Below are 16,199 nucleotides of genomic sequence, written 5' to 3' on the forward strand. Positions count from 1 at the left end.
GAGATTTCATCAGATCAACATGATATTGTGCGGAACCTGAAGACCTTGGTCATGTTAAATTGTGAAGCTTTTGGGGTTTTGTAAAATGGTGTGGTCATGGCCGCCATGAACTACTAAACTGCTGTAACTCAAAGGCACATTGTCCAATGTCTCCCAAACTTCACAGGCAGGATGAGAATCGAGCCCCGAACACATTGATATGCCATTTCTCAGCAATAGTTAGGACACCAGCTAGTGCGAAGTGGAAATGCACAGTAGGTTATGATCATCATTCGATCTAGATGAACGTTTAACTGGTGATTCCACAAATGGCATGCATCAGTGTGACATGTTGGTAAATGGTATTCTCCATTGTCACCTAGTGGGCATAGGAGATGTTGGGCAGGGCTCGACTCCACCGCAATGCGACGGCCCTCTCTGCTTTCAGCTTTAATTTAAAATTGCTTTTATTTGAAGTTCAAATAAATCACATGTAAAATTATCCATGTACTATGTTAAATAATATGTAATTAATAGTCAAAATGATCGTTTTTATGGTTTAAGCCTTACTTTGTCCCCTTGTATCATATTGATACTCAGCGTTGACAGATACCCAAAGCCAAAGATTACACCTGATGAAGCTGGATTGTTGTATCACTACTTAACACAGCAAGCAACTTCAAACACTGGGTCAAAGGTTTTTATGTGACTCTGTGGTTCTGCCATACTGTCTTAAAACAGTCAGTGGAGCATCATAAAAATTTATTACTCATGTTTTATTGAGAAATTCCATTTTTATTATGAAGTAAGTCATTACACGTAAAGCCTTGAAGGAAAAGATTGAATTTCTGCTTAATTAAAAACGAAATTCTGAAATATTCAAATGAATCAAAGGGGTAGTGTACAGCAATCTGGTCATTAGGGAAAAAAAATACTCGTGTGTCTTTTGTCATTTGCTGTGGATAGCAGCTTGCCAAAAATGATCTTCTATTGATGCAAAATATTAATTTGAACACTTTATTCAAAGTTCTACAAATTTACAAGCATCTGCCTAAAAATAATTGGCAGGAGTACAATCCTAGAAAGATCTATAGTCGGCATTGAAGGAGAACAATTTTAGCAAAGCTGGATACAAAAACACATAATCCCATTAAGCTGAAAGGTTTAACCAGCAATCAAATGTTTGTTTGTTTTTTCTCTTCACAATAACTGAGAAATAACATTGGAAGAATCTGCCTTACGTGTCTTCACCTTTTAAGAAGTCATATATTTTGACTTTTATTGTCACAGCCAAAATGCACAGCCAGTAGCTTGGCAAAGCAGTGGTGTCACTGAGGCTTACACACGATTTTCTTTAGTTTATATGTTGTGGAAACCTGTAAGAAACCAGTGAAAACAACAGTTATGAGGGATTGTGTTTCAAATTGAGGGACCAGGTTTGAATGAACACATAATTACCTTGGGGCATCTTGGAGTCCTACCTGATATAAGAGTAACCACAGACAAATACTCTCTGATCAGCAGGTTAGTTGATAAAGTTGGCTAATTTGGGCTCACAGATCATTTGGGCATTTCAGCCATGCTAAAATCAGAGTTTTAGCTGTTTATAATCCCTGTTTGACAGCCAAAGCATGATGTGGTATACAAACACCAAACAGGTTTCAGTGCACCAACTTAAAGGCTCACCCAAAAATCAGTTTTATTACTTGTTTTTCATAGTTGAGAATAGTAAACTAATGCCCGACACAGGTTGCTTAAATATAATCAGGATTTTGCAGACTGCATATTGATATGTTTACTTTTCAAAGCATATCATTATAAACATATTTATGATTTTTAGCAAAACTGCGCTCCCCTAATTGTGTAACGGGGGATCCATTTGCTCTGCTTGCTGCATAGCTAAGCTAAGTAGAAGGGAAAAAAAAACTTTTATTAAGAAAAAACAAAAGGGAAAATAAGAAACACACACACACACATACACACACACACACACACACACACACACACACACACACACACACATTAATGTTGCTTACCTCGTTTATATGCATTTGTTTCATTTGAGCATACTTTGTTGGGAGTCTTTGCTGGGATTTTTCCTAAGCTCTTTGTTTCACTGTGCACTTTGACAAGTGTGCAAAGCCCCTTCTCTTGACACAACAAGCAGAGGACGACTGGTAAAATTAAGATAACAATACTGATTGCTCCAAGTGCTGTAAATACTGCTCTTTACTGCATTTAGCAACAAATGACAAGTGCAAAACTGATCTGATACAAAAATTAAACAACAGCCAGTGTGTTTGCAATTGCCATTTTATTTGCCAATAGGATAGTGGCAGTCAACAAAAGCTCACATAATGAAAATGTTTGACTGAAATATGGATTTGTATTCCCAACAAAACTTTTTAGTGTAGATTGGGTTCTTTAAGATTTTTTAAGATAAACCTGAATTTTGTTTTTCGTTACAGCCAGCTATTACTCTAACTTGAAAACATGTTTTAAAATACACATTTTACTGACTCCAAATGGCTTAGTGACGCAAGTGAAAATGAAACTTTTAGCTAGCAGTCTAATACAAAGTAATGGAACATCTTTCACTTTCCTTTGTACCCTCATGTATGAATCTAAGACGTGAGTGGAGTTTCAAATATTGACTCACTCACTGATTCATCAGTACATGGCAAAGCCTTTAGGAATCCTCAAGCAAGATCTCAGAGTGTCTTTGAAGTTTTCTATACAGATATGTAAAGATGTGGACTGTTCCTCCCTGTGAATATTCCTCCCATCAAGAATAATAAATAACAATTTTGAGAATCTATCCATCCATTCATTTTCAAGTCACAGCAGCAAGAGACTTAACAGGGTATTCAAAGAATCCCCCAAACACCTGTTTCTAGCTTTGTTTCGGGAACCCTAAATGTTCTGTGGGTCATACTCTGGGGTCTTCTCCCAGCTGGATGTGCTCAGCAAGCCTCCAATGGAAAGTACCCTATCCTAATCAGCTTCCTATACTACCTGGAAAAAAAGCAGCGTCTTTACTGTAAACTCCCTTTGGAAAGCTGGTACCCGCAACATTATGGAATAAAATCAATTTGAACCCAAAGGTCACGATCTTAGGTCAGGAACATAAAAGCGATCCTTGGCCCAGGAGCCTGTTGAATACTTGAAGTCAGAGCATATCCTTAGTCACCATCATGAAGAGAGAGAAGTTAAAAACCTGACAATCTATCATCCATTGGAAATGTACCTGACTTTGTACCACTTTGGTTACACAAGGAGTGGGGTAGGGCTGTTCGATATAACAATATATATCGGATGACGATATAAAAACATCTATCGTTTCATTTATGCTATCGTCTGTTTCGTGGTGTCGCAAAATAAACTGTTTACAGCAATATTTTTTCATCTTTTTGATGGTCACTGTAGTGGCTATATTAATTTCCTAAAGTTCTCTCTTTCTCTTATTCTCTTATATTTTATATAACCACACTACTTATGCGTTGTCATTAGCAACAACGACGGTAACACCATCGCGTGTCCGCTTGTTTATGTTCCACATAAACCTTTCACAATAAAGCTCAAGATCCTGTTGAGACTTTTTCAAAATAAACTGAATCACATGAAAGAGCAGATTATTTACAGATGAGAAGTAAAAAAAAGAGCTGCCAGGTGCTAAAAAATAAACCTTAGACTCAAACGTTAGAACAGGCTTTTCCCCGCAGCACGTCTTTACAACTTATGTCTAAAAATGTATAGTTTCATGCATCGGTTAAAACACTCGACTCCAGCTACATGACGCCCAGCTGGAAACACTTCACGCAAGTCGAGCTGCCCGAGATTCACAGAATTTACAGAAAATGTTAAATTTTTGTGATTTATATCGTTATCAGGGCGATAGAATTGTTATATCGGGATATGAGATTTTGGTCATATCGCATAGCCCTAGAGTGGGGTCATATCAGTGTCAGCAATACCTCATGCCACTCACAAGTTTCCCAGGGTGGATATAGTTGTAGCACTCCTCACAAAACTTCCCACAGTGTAAAAGAGCCCACTGTTCCATGGCTGCTGCTTCTCCTGAGCCCACAGCTTGACAGTCAGTTGAAGCCTCCTTTGCATCACCCTGGAATAAAACTTTAGTGAGGCTAAGCTGTATGACTCCCTGATAACTGGATCACATCAACCCTCCCTCTTTTTACATGCATCTTATAAATACATTACCAGTAATATATATCTGCGATGGAAGAAAAACAGTAGCTTGGAGAACTGCTGTGAGCAGACATTGACTTTACTTTTTGCATCACAGCATGTCAGCATTCCTGTGCATGAATGTAAACAGCTTATGTTTGTTACCTTGTGTAGCAGCAAAGATGCAATTGTACTTATTTTCTTAAATTATCATCAAATTAGTTTTTATTTGAAAGAATGAATGAAAATGATTGTTTTCCCCAGTCATTTATTTTCAGGGATTTCTTTGTCATAACTGACTCATATAGCGTAGTTTAATTAGAGCGTATGCAATCATAAACAAGACAAATACAATATTTTACACAGATTTCACACTATATTCCTATATAGAAAAGAAATAGTAAAAACGTATATGATTTACTCATGAAAGTGGCCACTTTGTCATTACTTTCATATATTGTTTTAGTAAGTTTCCAAAACATGCAAGTTTCATTATGTAATTCTTCAAGGGATCTTATACCTGTTTTCACACAAGACAGATACAAACTTTATAAGATTTATATATATCTTTTCCATATGGGTTATCACTGTATATTAGGTTTTTAGTCTGTAGAGAAAGAAAGAAATCTATACTACATTGACGAAAATTAAAACCAAAAATGGTCAGGCATTCGTGGCTGTGGTTAAAAACATTCTACACATTTATAATAAATATCCCTATTACTATATCTTGACATCTGATGGTTGACAAATGACCTTCTTACTCATGTACAGGAGGAAACTTGATTAAACTAGATGAAAATATCCTTCTCAAAACAATATATACCTGTCTTTATGTAGACATTCAATATACAACAGAGAACAACAAAGAAATAACTTTAATTTGTTACTCCCGTATATGGGCTTGGACCTAATCAATTCTGTTTCCCCAGTGTACACAGCTCTGGAAACACTTGGTGCAATTGGTGATATTGCATTTGAGATGCAGTAGCTTTGATTTGCTAGAAGATGTGGTGACATGGTTGGAACATTCATGTCACATTTCTCTTACAAAGACAGTGTAAGTGAAAATGCAGCACAGCACAGCACACCCCAGCTGATAGTCACAGCAGTACTGGCTGGCACATTTTTTTATTAGCGCTGTTAACTCCTGTTTTTCTTTTTATGTATTTGCAGTATTTCTCTGTAAGTTTGTAGCACTTGAATCACAAGACTGTGTTAATTTTCCCTCTCTTTTCTAGTGAAGTTTCTAATTGTTTTATTCTTTATAGTTCAATATTTCGGTTTTTCATGAATTAAAAAAACGACTACCACATTTTTCAAGCCTTTGAATAAGATTTGATCAAACTCATACTGTGCTTGAAATAACCTGAACCAAACTGAGTTGCATTTGCTGTTCCTAAATGACAGACCTTAAAGATGTACCTTATCGGCCTGGACAGCGGGGAAGATGCCTTAAAAAGCAAGATTGGCTTTTTTTCATTTTTTTTTTTATTTGATGCATAAAACCCTGAGCTGAAACTAATGGATTTGGGGCCTCACAAACGGCCGATACCTCCCCCACAGCTGACTCCCCATATGCCTATTTATTCATGCTGAGGTAAGCTGGAGGAATTCATTTGCTGTCAGCTAGTATTGAATTTGAGATTAGTTTTTATTTCAGCCTCTGAAACAGCTCTCTCTGCCTTCCACTTTTGCTCCGATGCTGAGTCTTGTGTTGTCTGAGGAGTCTTAGAAAACACGCGCGTATCACCATCTGGCAGCAGGTGACAGATATGAGCAAAGCCGGCTTATTTCATAATGACCTCCAGCTTTATCCTGCGGCATTCCCCAGCCAACTTCCTGTTAGGATTCTGGATCACTGCGCTTCTCTGATACAGAACTTTTATCTTTTTACTTTCTGTATTTTATGGGTCTTGGTGTTGGACCTGCTATCAGATTTTGACAGCCTGGTTTTAGCATGACTTTGACTTTTTTTTTATGTCTTACAAGGCGTAACAGTCTGTCAACCAGAGTGTCAGTACTGATTTTAAATTGAAAACTTTCTGTTGTCCAGATGTCTTTGCAATATGTATCTGTTCTCTTTTTAGGCCAGCAAGTATACCTCCAAAATAACGCCTTCCTGGGAAGAAAAGAAATTTCTCACTGATTTCTTGGGCCTGTGGATTTCAGACTGGTGTAGCGTGTAGAACCTTAATGTTCGATTACCAGAAAGCAAGCTTGACAGTCATTCTGCATTCCCTACCGCATCTTGCTTTCATTCCCGTTAAGGCAACGAAAGAGTTTCAGGGAGTTTGCATCAGTTTGAACTGAGCCCCCTAGGCACAGCCCCAGGAACTCAATCCCTTCTCATTATTCTTATTCACCCTTTTAATAACAGTTGCCATGGTGCTGGCAACGATCAGGTAAGTTTAGCACCATAACCAAACATACAGTACTGTGCAAAAGTCTGGAGGCACCCTCCAATTCTTTGTATTGTAGTCCCAAAGAGCCAGACCTTCTTTTAATTTTTAAACTGGTGTTAAACAAGTTCTCTGGCCTTTGTGAAGGTCTTTCAGAGTTTTCCTTTGTTGCTTTTTCACTCATTTTCAGTCCAGTCCTTGTACCTGAAATGATTCAGAAGAATAATTTTGTTTGTTTATTAAATCACTTAACACTGACCTCTGAATCAATCAAAGAGAAAAAGGCATCCAACTCAATTTATGAACCAATGCTATGTCCACACATAACAGACAACTGAGCAAAGAATATTTTTTAAATGGTATCTTTAGCAACTTTAATACTAGCAGCCTGTCACAAAAACAGTTGAATGTATAAAAAATGCCAAAGATAACACAGTTTGACAGACATAAAATATTTTTTTACACAAACAAGGTGATTTTCAAAGAGCTATTGGTCGAAATGTTGTCATATCTCGCCATGGTGTGCAAAGTGTACTTTAAAAAAATGAGGAAACTGGATAAGTGGAGGACAGAAAAAGAAGTGGCATACTTAAAAAAACAACAACCCAAAAACCCCAAACATCTACAGCAGATGAACAGTATTTGGAAATCATGTCCTTAAGAAATAGGACAATAAATTCCGCCCCATCGGTTGATCCATCTACTGTTCACTGAAGCCTTAACAGAAATGGTCTCAGTGGAAAGGTGACAGTTGAGAGGCGATTCTTAAGGAAGCGAAACCAGGAGAAACAGGTGAGATGTTACATGGGAACTAAACTGAAAATCAGTCGCAACAGGTTTGATTAAATTATGAATCAAATTTGAAAAATTTGATTCAAATCGTTGTCAACATGTAGGGAGGTGAGGAGAGAGGTACGACAGTGAGTGCCTGCAGCCATCTGTGACACATGGTGGAGGCTCTGTTATGATATGGGGCTGCATTTCAGCCAGTGTTGTTGAGGATCTTGTCATAATTGATGGGATTAGGAAAAAAGTGTCAACACACTAACAGTGGAGTAAAAGCGGACTTGGATAGAAAAACACAAAGAAGAACACTGGGCTGGCCTCCCCAGAGCCTAGACCTGAACATTATTGAAACAGTATAGGATCATCGTGACTGAGAAGAGAACAAAAAGCATCCAAAGAAGAAGAAATCTGGAAAGATATTCCTGAAGACTGTTTATGCAAGTTACAAGAAAGTTTGCTTAAGAGATTTCATGCTATATTTAAAAATGCAGTTGGCTTTCAAGCTCCAAGGATGTTTGCACATGCTTTAGTAAATTACTTCATCCATTTCCCATTTTCCTTGCAAATTCAAAGAAATGTGAGGTGGCTTAAGACATATGTTGAAGATAAATGTTTATCTTATTGAAATCAGAATCATAATACTTTATTAATCCTTAAGGAAATTATGTGGTTACGATTGTTACAAGACAATACAAACAGTAACAGACTGAAGTAAATTAAATAATAAAATATATTACAAAGTTACAAAATATAAGAAATAGCTGTACTATACACAAATAGCACAATTATAAATATTCAGAATATTACAGATATTAAAAATTTGGGATTTTACTCTTAAATGTAAACTGCTAAACTTTCTTATCCTTTATAGTCACTTTAATAAGCCAAATGATTCATCTCATGTTTGTCTTCCTTTCAAGTTCCCGTGCAATTTTATTTTAATAAAGGCTGCACAATAAGGATCTTCTAGTAATCATTCATCTCTCCTTTCTGCTTTGAGGGACATGCTACATGTAACAAAGATTATAATTAGACAGCCTTTTGTTCTGTGTAACTTTCTTGAAGGGTTATGCTTGCAGAAAGGAACAATGAGGTCCCTTGTCAAACATCTCCACCCTTTCAGAGAGTTATTTTGAATCTTGAGTACTCCCAGGACTCCAGAGACGCGAGGATGATACCTGTCTCTCATACAGATTAGTTGCCCTAATGATGAAATATTCCAACTTCTGTGCCATTACTGAAATGCAAATGCTTTGTGGTAAACACAAATGAATTCCCCTTCCACCTTAAAAAGAAATGTTTATTGTAATGAAGCACTGACTACCACAGGAATCACTTTTATGCTTTTGATGAATAACATGTAATCTCTGTTGTACCTTAGTAATTAACCAGGAAACGAATGTCACACATGCTCCTGTCCTTGTTGTCTATGTTTTTTGTTCTTGTATTAAATTTTTTTTAATCAAGGTTCTCTATTATCACTCCAGGAATTTAAATACACTGTTGTAATTAATATATATGTATTGGGTGTTTCGTCCATATAAAGCAACACATAAGGAATGAGTATTGTAACAGTTCTCCACCATCAACACAGTGCATTAGTGCACAAATACTTTAAAGTGTAATTCAAGGTGATGTGTAAAAGCACACTCACACCCTCAAATATTTCCTCCCTCTCAACTTTGGAAATCAGAGAGTCTTTTACTTTAAGTTACGAGGGTACAATTTGACATGTCAAATGAGAGAGAAAGATTCAAATTAAGTGTTTGTTATGGCATTTTACTTCAGATCTTTTATTGGCTGACATCCCCTGGGAAGGCTGCAATAGGTTTGAAGGGTTTAAATTAAATTTAAGTGTGGTGGCAGTGTGGTTTGTTTTTGACAAGTCTGTACCTTCAGATGTTTGCATTAAAGTTTTATGAAGGTTACCAGCTGATTATGCAGTACTGCAGGGATCAAGCAAGTTCTACTCACATGATCGAAAGATCCATGCATGAAATGCGTACTGTTTATGCTTCTCCTGCGTAGAATTTTCCTCCCTCGCGCCCTCGCTAGGACTTCAATATCCACTTGCTTGCAGAAAAAAAAAACCCCTGTGCAAAGTGGTTTTCAGTTTAGCAGGACATCAAAGCTGATCTAGTTTTGTTGGTTCTTCACCCAGGAAGCGGAGTCCTGCTGAGGCCCATGTTTACCAAACAACCTGGCAGTGTGGTGTTTCCCATTCGTTCTGGCGAAAGTCGCAGGGAGGTGGTGTTTAGCTGTGAGGCCCAGGGACACCCACCTCCTTTCTACAGGTAACAGCTGCAGACATGGCTTTATGCATGCTTCCCAAGTAATATTCCAGAGACGGAAAAGGTAGCCAGAAATTTTCTTAAAAACTGTACAGTATGGATATTTTTTTTATTTTTATAAACTGTGACCACTGTGATTTGTAGATGCTTGCCTCCTGCAATAACACATTTGTGTCTCTCTCAGTCACAGCCAGTACAGGCTTATTACAGTTTCCTAAGCTTCATCTCCCCTAATTCCAGTAAATTCCAGTAACTGAGTTGGACCGCTTGTATTTTTGTGCTGTTTGTGCCTGTTGGAGCCTTTTTAATAGAATCTAATAGAAAAACCATTTCTATGTTCCACTTTGGGTAAGTGAAATTCTATTAATCTGTTACTTAGCCCTAATTAAGAGGTCCTTGCATCACAGCCATACAGTTTATAAATGCAGCTTGTTAACCAAGCACACGAGTGTTGGCTGCTCTATTTTGTCATTCAAATAGTTCACTTCAAAAGCAACATAACATTAATAATAAGGCTTATATTAATCTATGGTAAAAGGATTTATCGTCTTAATAAAACTGATTTGATGTCATTGCTCATTCTTTGTAAATTATTAATTATTAATTAACTGCCCTTAGTTGCAGGTGTTTTGTATATTTGCTCTGGGGTGGCTGTAGCTCAGGAGGTAGACTGAAGGTAGAAGCTACAATCTGCAGAAGGTTTGTGGTTGTAGTCTACATGCCAAATATCCTTGAGATACTGATTCCAACTTGCTCTCCAATGCATCCACTGGTGTGTGAATGTGTGTGAATGTTAGACAAAAAAACACTTGAGCATAGAAAAAGTGCTTGTATGACTGAGTGAATAAGGCATGTTGTGTAAAGCGCTTTGGGAGCTTCAGGAGAATAGGAAAGCACTATATAAGAATCAGTCCATTTACCATTGACAGCTTGACATTGATCTATACAGTTCAGTGAAAGAGCTTCCTGTCGTTGCTATCCCTGACCGGTGAAAAGATCAAGAGAGTCAAGCACCACCTCTCTGATGTCATTGTTGAGACTGGGTGATAGAGCGACACATTAATGGAGTTTCTTTCACACAATAGGAATAATATGACAGAAACTGTCTTTCTGCTGTAGGCTTTCTTTACAGTCCCACTGGTAAAGATGCACAGACACTGCCACGGGGCATCTGAGCTGAGGTTATCACAATGATAAACATGATGCAAATCACTTGACGGATTGAGGTGCAGTAAACAGTTGCTGCAGGTTGTCTTTGTTCAGTACACATACCCTGTGTAGCTGAGGAGTCCCAGTGCTAAAAAAAAAATTAATGCACAGTTCTAAAATGTTGACAAATTAAAATAAATGAGAAGCAATGATTTACTTTAAAGTGCATCAAGTGCATAAGCTATTAATTTATAATCTATCAAATGGGGCTACATAGCTGTTTTCTGGCAGGGTAATTAAATACAAATCGCAAAAACCAAGCATTTAATGTGTAATAGCTCAAAATGATCCCTCATACATAAGCATATGCGGGCGTTAATGTAGCTTGAAAATCCTTGGTGTTATGCCTAATGGATACAAATTGAAATGAATGTACAAGATGTTATCACTTGGATCGGCTGGAATACTTAATAAGCAATTGGTCATTTTAGTTTTTAAACGAAAACTCGTTTACGAGTTCAGATCTGCAAATTGTTCTGCCCTTCTTAGTTTAAGTTCTGAGGGCACGCCTGGATTCACATAAAATCAAATTTTGTTTTAATTAGTTCTTTAATTATAGCAGGTGCCACCAACTGTGGCAGTTGGTACACCACATCAGTAACTGATTTCCAGATTGATGACAGCTGCTGTGATATCTCTTTTGATGATGGGGCTGATATTTAGACAGACATATCGGGGGCATTGTTACGGCCTGTTATTGTCGTGTGCCAGCTAGCGGTGGTTTTGATTTAGCGTGAGGTTCAAGATGCCACATGTTGAAAGTTTGTTTCAAGGTATCAAGGACAAATTAACTTGTCTATAACTACCAAGCTATCACGATGTCACGTGGCCCCTAAATTTGTGTCATCTGGACTTCTGTTCTAGCTGCAAAACAAATCGTTTAATCAGTCCAGCCAACATATCTGCTGGTGAACGCCGCACTGCTGCATATGGCCCCGTTCCCTCGCTCCTTCAGTGGTGTCCCTCTCTCCGTTTGCCTTAATCCTTAACACTGTCCGTAGCAAGAAAGTCTAAAATAGAAACCTCAAACTTCCTTCTTTCTGCGAGCTGTGATCATCTAATCAAATCTGCAATTCTGCATTATTAGAATTTTTTAATACCTATTTTTCTCAGTTATTCTCCTGACTCTAAGTGCCCTGTGTACACTAGCATTGGCTGACTATAAGGCAAAAACCATCATCATCAACTCTTAAACTGACCACATTTATCTAAATGTAAAAGTAGCTATGAAACAGAGTGGAACAATTTTATCCTTTGGGTCTGTTTTTTTTTTTTGCAAAACATCGATTGTAGAACATTTAGGGGATACTCTTAATGGAAACTTAACCTTGAAGTCTTTGCAATCATTGAGGAGGTAATGGTCATGTGATGCATCATGAACTCGACAGGTTTCTTAGTACATAAACCTTAATTATGCAAATCAACTTAAGTCGCCCAAAGATTTTAAATATTGAAAGTCGATCATGTTCCTTGTGGAATAAATGGAATAGAAAAAAAATGATCATGAAGCATTTGAACTGAAAGACATAGAAATAAACAGCTGTTTGAAATAACTGTTGATGATTGCTTCTCATTTAAGTATATTTATTCAGGTTTCCTGCAGCAAACATCAGTCACTGTCATTTCTTTTAATATTTATTTAATCCAGTATGAATTAAATGGATGCATATGGCTTTGTTTCTGAATCCCTAACAGTCTGTGACTTTATCATAATCTTATCACCAGACACTCTTCTTATGTGCATGACATTATTATGCAGATCAAATTATTTTACAAAGGGTTTTGTGATGCGTCGTGCGCTTGCATTCACAGGTGGAAGCTAAACGACTCTTTCATCACGCCCAGACCGGGGTCTCGTTACTCTCTCATGGGAGGAAACTTACACATCGCACATCTTAATAAACAGGAGGACGTCGGCATCTACCAGTGCATGGCATCGAACTCTTTCGGCACCATCGTGAGCAGAGAGGCCAGCCTTCATGTTGCATGTAAGTATATTCGCAGTTTTTTTTCGTGTCCGGATTTGCCAGTCGTTTCACTCAGTGGAGGTTGGATCTGAAGACTACAATTTGGATTCTGCCCAAACATTGCAGCTGAATCTGGCAATCAGGATTTGCTGTGAGTAATGTAGGTGCTATTTTCACAGTTAATAAGAGAACGTAGATTGAAAAAGGTAATTTAGCCGGTCCTGCTTGTTGATCCTATAACACCCTTGTGAGTATGGCATATATACTGTGAGTAGAAGTGCACTCCTTGGTAGAGTACTTTTATAAGAAAGCTGCAGGATACCGGGTGCAACTTTGGCATGGTTACGTCCAACAAAGCCTTTAATTCAGCATTTGTCAACAGTTTATATTCTTTAGTCTTTTATTGTCACTCAGATTTGACTTCACTTCATTTGAGTTTAGTTCAGTCTATTCTGCCTTAGAAAAGTAAAAGCTTCATTGAACATCAGACCCTGCGGTTCACTGAAAAGTATAATGCCCCAGTAGAGTTCTCTGGAAATTGTTTGTTGGCAGACCTGAGCTTTTTTAACAAAAACAGCCAGCAACAAGAGACAGCAGGCTCATAATGTTGAAATTATTAATTGAAAACCCAAATGAATGGGCCATTTTTTTTTATGTCCTTTCATGATTGAATCCTTTGACCCTGATTAAAGCTCCAGTGCTAGTGTTTACTCTGCTAGGTGTTTCTAAACTTCTCACACTGCTGTGATGAAGACTGCAGTCGCGTTGTGGGCTTTGACAGATCCCTTATAGCTGATTCTTTACGGCTTTTATCCATCACATTTTATAAGACCACAGTCTAAGGCATCTCTCGTGGCAAGGTGAACTTGAGTCCTCCACTCTTGATGGGCAGCCCATATCAAATGACAACCCTGATATCTGGGAACAGATGGTGCGGCTAGATTGGATTCTGATGTCTGTTTCTCTGCCACAGTAGACACAGTGATGATCCTTGGCGGGAGAGCACCAGAGATATTCATCTTGCAACTATTTGGCAATTCTTTGTCGCAAAGCAGCATTAAATCTTCAGCATATAGAGCAAATCTGTGTGCTGAGTTGCCAGTGGGCTGTTGATCATATTCACATTTCCTATCAATTTTTGGGGACAGGCTTGAACTGTATGTCATTGTTATTGGTCTCATCCATCGCCCGGGCCTGACCTGAGAGCTGCTGCTTTTGTCAACGGATGAGGACAAGCATCAGTGGTGATGTGTCGTACATCTTATTTATTGCTCTTGGTTTAACTTAATTAAGTGTGCTGTGTGATTGAGTGGGTTTCAGGTCAAGGGAATCATTCACAGAGGAGCAGTCTGTTATGAAAGTCAGCATCATGTCATTTGTAACAGACTGTGACTCAGAATTGCTGAAAATGCTTTCTCAGAAATCAAGGGGATTGCACTCCTTCTTCTAATAACTTCAGCAGACAAAGACCAGGTAATGGCGTGAACAGAGTGAATATAAAGATAAACGTTGCACACAGAGCTTTAAGGCACTGCCGCTGAAACAAATCCAGAACAGTGACGGCAGAGTTCTCCTAATTGAATATTTTGCTCTCTTTAACAATGCAATCAGTCTTTGTTGTTGGTGAACAAGATTAAAGTCTTAGATTTGCACCATCTAATGGTTCTAATATCATCAAATTTGTATTTCATGGAAGTTTATTGCATATATAATAATTGAGCTGGCCTACATTTTTAATCCTTTGAAAGATGGATGATGTAACAGTTTCTGTTACCATCTGGTAGGGGCTTAAATCTCTAAAAGTAGAAAAGGGTCCTGATCCTGTTGACAATACACAGTTCACGTTTAAAAGGTTCTGCTTGCCTGCTGGGAATGCTGGAAGGAATAATTTAGTTGGTGATCGAGCCAGATTACGTTTCTTAATCCCCAAGGGATGCTTTTTTTTTATGTAAGTGAAAGGATTTCCACTGATGCAAGATGCAACGTTATATAACAGATTGCAAGGCCTGCAAACGAAGCAAAGTGTATTGAATGTGTGTCCTGAAGACGGAACATGGTGCTGCCTAGATTCTTTGCTGCTTATAGAGCCACAAGGGTAACACAGTGTTTAATGAAGGGTGAAATAGCTGTATTTATGACCGCAATCTAGGATGTATTTCCCTTGTATCTCGGTGCCTGTGATTTCTGAGCAGAATTCACGTCTGCATACGACATGATTATTTTAATGCCTCCTTCATGGAGATAACCCTGACCGGAGTTGTCTTTAGGTTGTCCATCAGGGCAATATCTTTTGAGTCTTTCAGGGAATTTCTTCAAGTTTTATCATAAAGTTTAATTTGTACTCAAGTATGAAGTTCCTAGATTTTGTGGCCAAAGCTCAAGGTCTCTGTGACCCCACTTTATCCTATTCTTAGAAGCACTTGCAGCGAATTTCATCACATCTGTGACAGATGTTTCCTTAAACTCAAGCATGAATTGATTAGAATGGGGTTCTCGGAGATCAAGGTGTCTGTCAAGTTATTTAAGTATGTGCAGCTTCCTCGCTTGAAATAGACTGATGCGTTTACCCAAAGGTCACCTTCCCCTGTGCTTATACAAACCAGCAATCTCACACATACAATCACTAAGCCTAAATAATGGAGCCACATGTAAATGGCAGCCCACCTGTGGCATAAAGGCAATGCTACGTAAGCTAGCGGCGCAGTGATTTTGAGCAGTCTTCTCAAACAGTCTTAGTTAACAATGACTTTCCTTACAGCCTGTCTTCCTGGGCTTTGCACCATTTCTGCACCATTCTGTGCAGCAGTAACAGCTTATCTTAGCAGTGTAAATCTTAGCAATTTATTGATGCTGTATAGCTCTCCTTTTTTATGGTCTGGGCACAAAGCAGACCTTCGCTTCCACCTGGCTTGCTTTCCTGTCTGACCTTAAAAAAAAGCCGCCAAGAATGAATTTTCTAATTACTTTTTCACACAGACGTGTAATTGAATATGTCGATGGAGTGAATAGCCTTAATAGTTCAATGTCACTGTGACATCATACTGTTCTGCAAAACTGTGACCGTAATTTCATATTTATGAGGCAACTAGTTACACTAATCACTACATGTTTTCTCTGCCAATATAACTGGAAACCCATGGAACAGTTTCATACTTTCTCACAGTCCTTTCTTTGTGCTGCCACTTTTCAAAAAAAAGTGAGTACTTGACATTTTACACAGTCTCACAGCTTCTCTGAGCTTCTAAGATTTCCGTGTCTTTCTTTTGTTTGCTCCTCTTATTTCCATCAGCTCTGTGGCTTCTTCACTGCTTTTGACAAGGGTGAAAATTAAGACTTTCTTTTTTTTTTCTTTTTGCAGAAGAAAGGCCATGTGCACT

General features: G+C 38.2%; 1 protein-coding gene across 2 annotated transcripts in view; it reads left to right on the top strand.

Moving 5' to 3' along the window:
• cntn3a.1 (contactin 3a, tandem duplicate 1) overlaps positions 1-16,199 on the top strand; it is an 84,198-nt gene that overhangs the window by 14,433 nt on the left and 53,566 nt on the right. For both annotated transcript variants that reach the window (XM_085258546.1, XM_085258547.1), the window contains exons 3-4: positions 9,517-9,649; positions 12,668-12,843. In XM_085258546.1, the coding sequence (XP_085114672.1) occupies positions 9,517-9,649; positions 12,668-12,843 (309 nt within the window). The remainder of the gene's footprint in view (positions 1-9,516; positions 9,650-12,667; positions 12,844-16,199) is intronic.

Source organism: Mchenga conophoros, linkage group LG20, assembly GCF_057382185.1.
Source record: "Mchenga conophoros isolate Kocher_MC1m ecotype Shallow Benthic linkage group LG20, M_conophoros_male_GT1.1, whole genome shotgun sequence".
NCBI lineage: Eukaryota > Metazoa > Chordata > Actinopteri > Cichliformes > Cichlidae > Mchenga > Mchenga conophoros.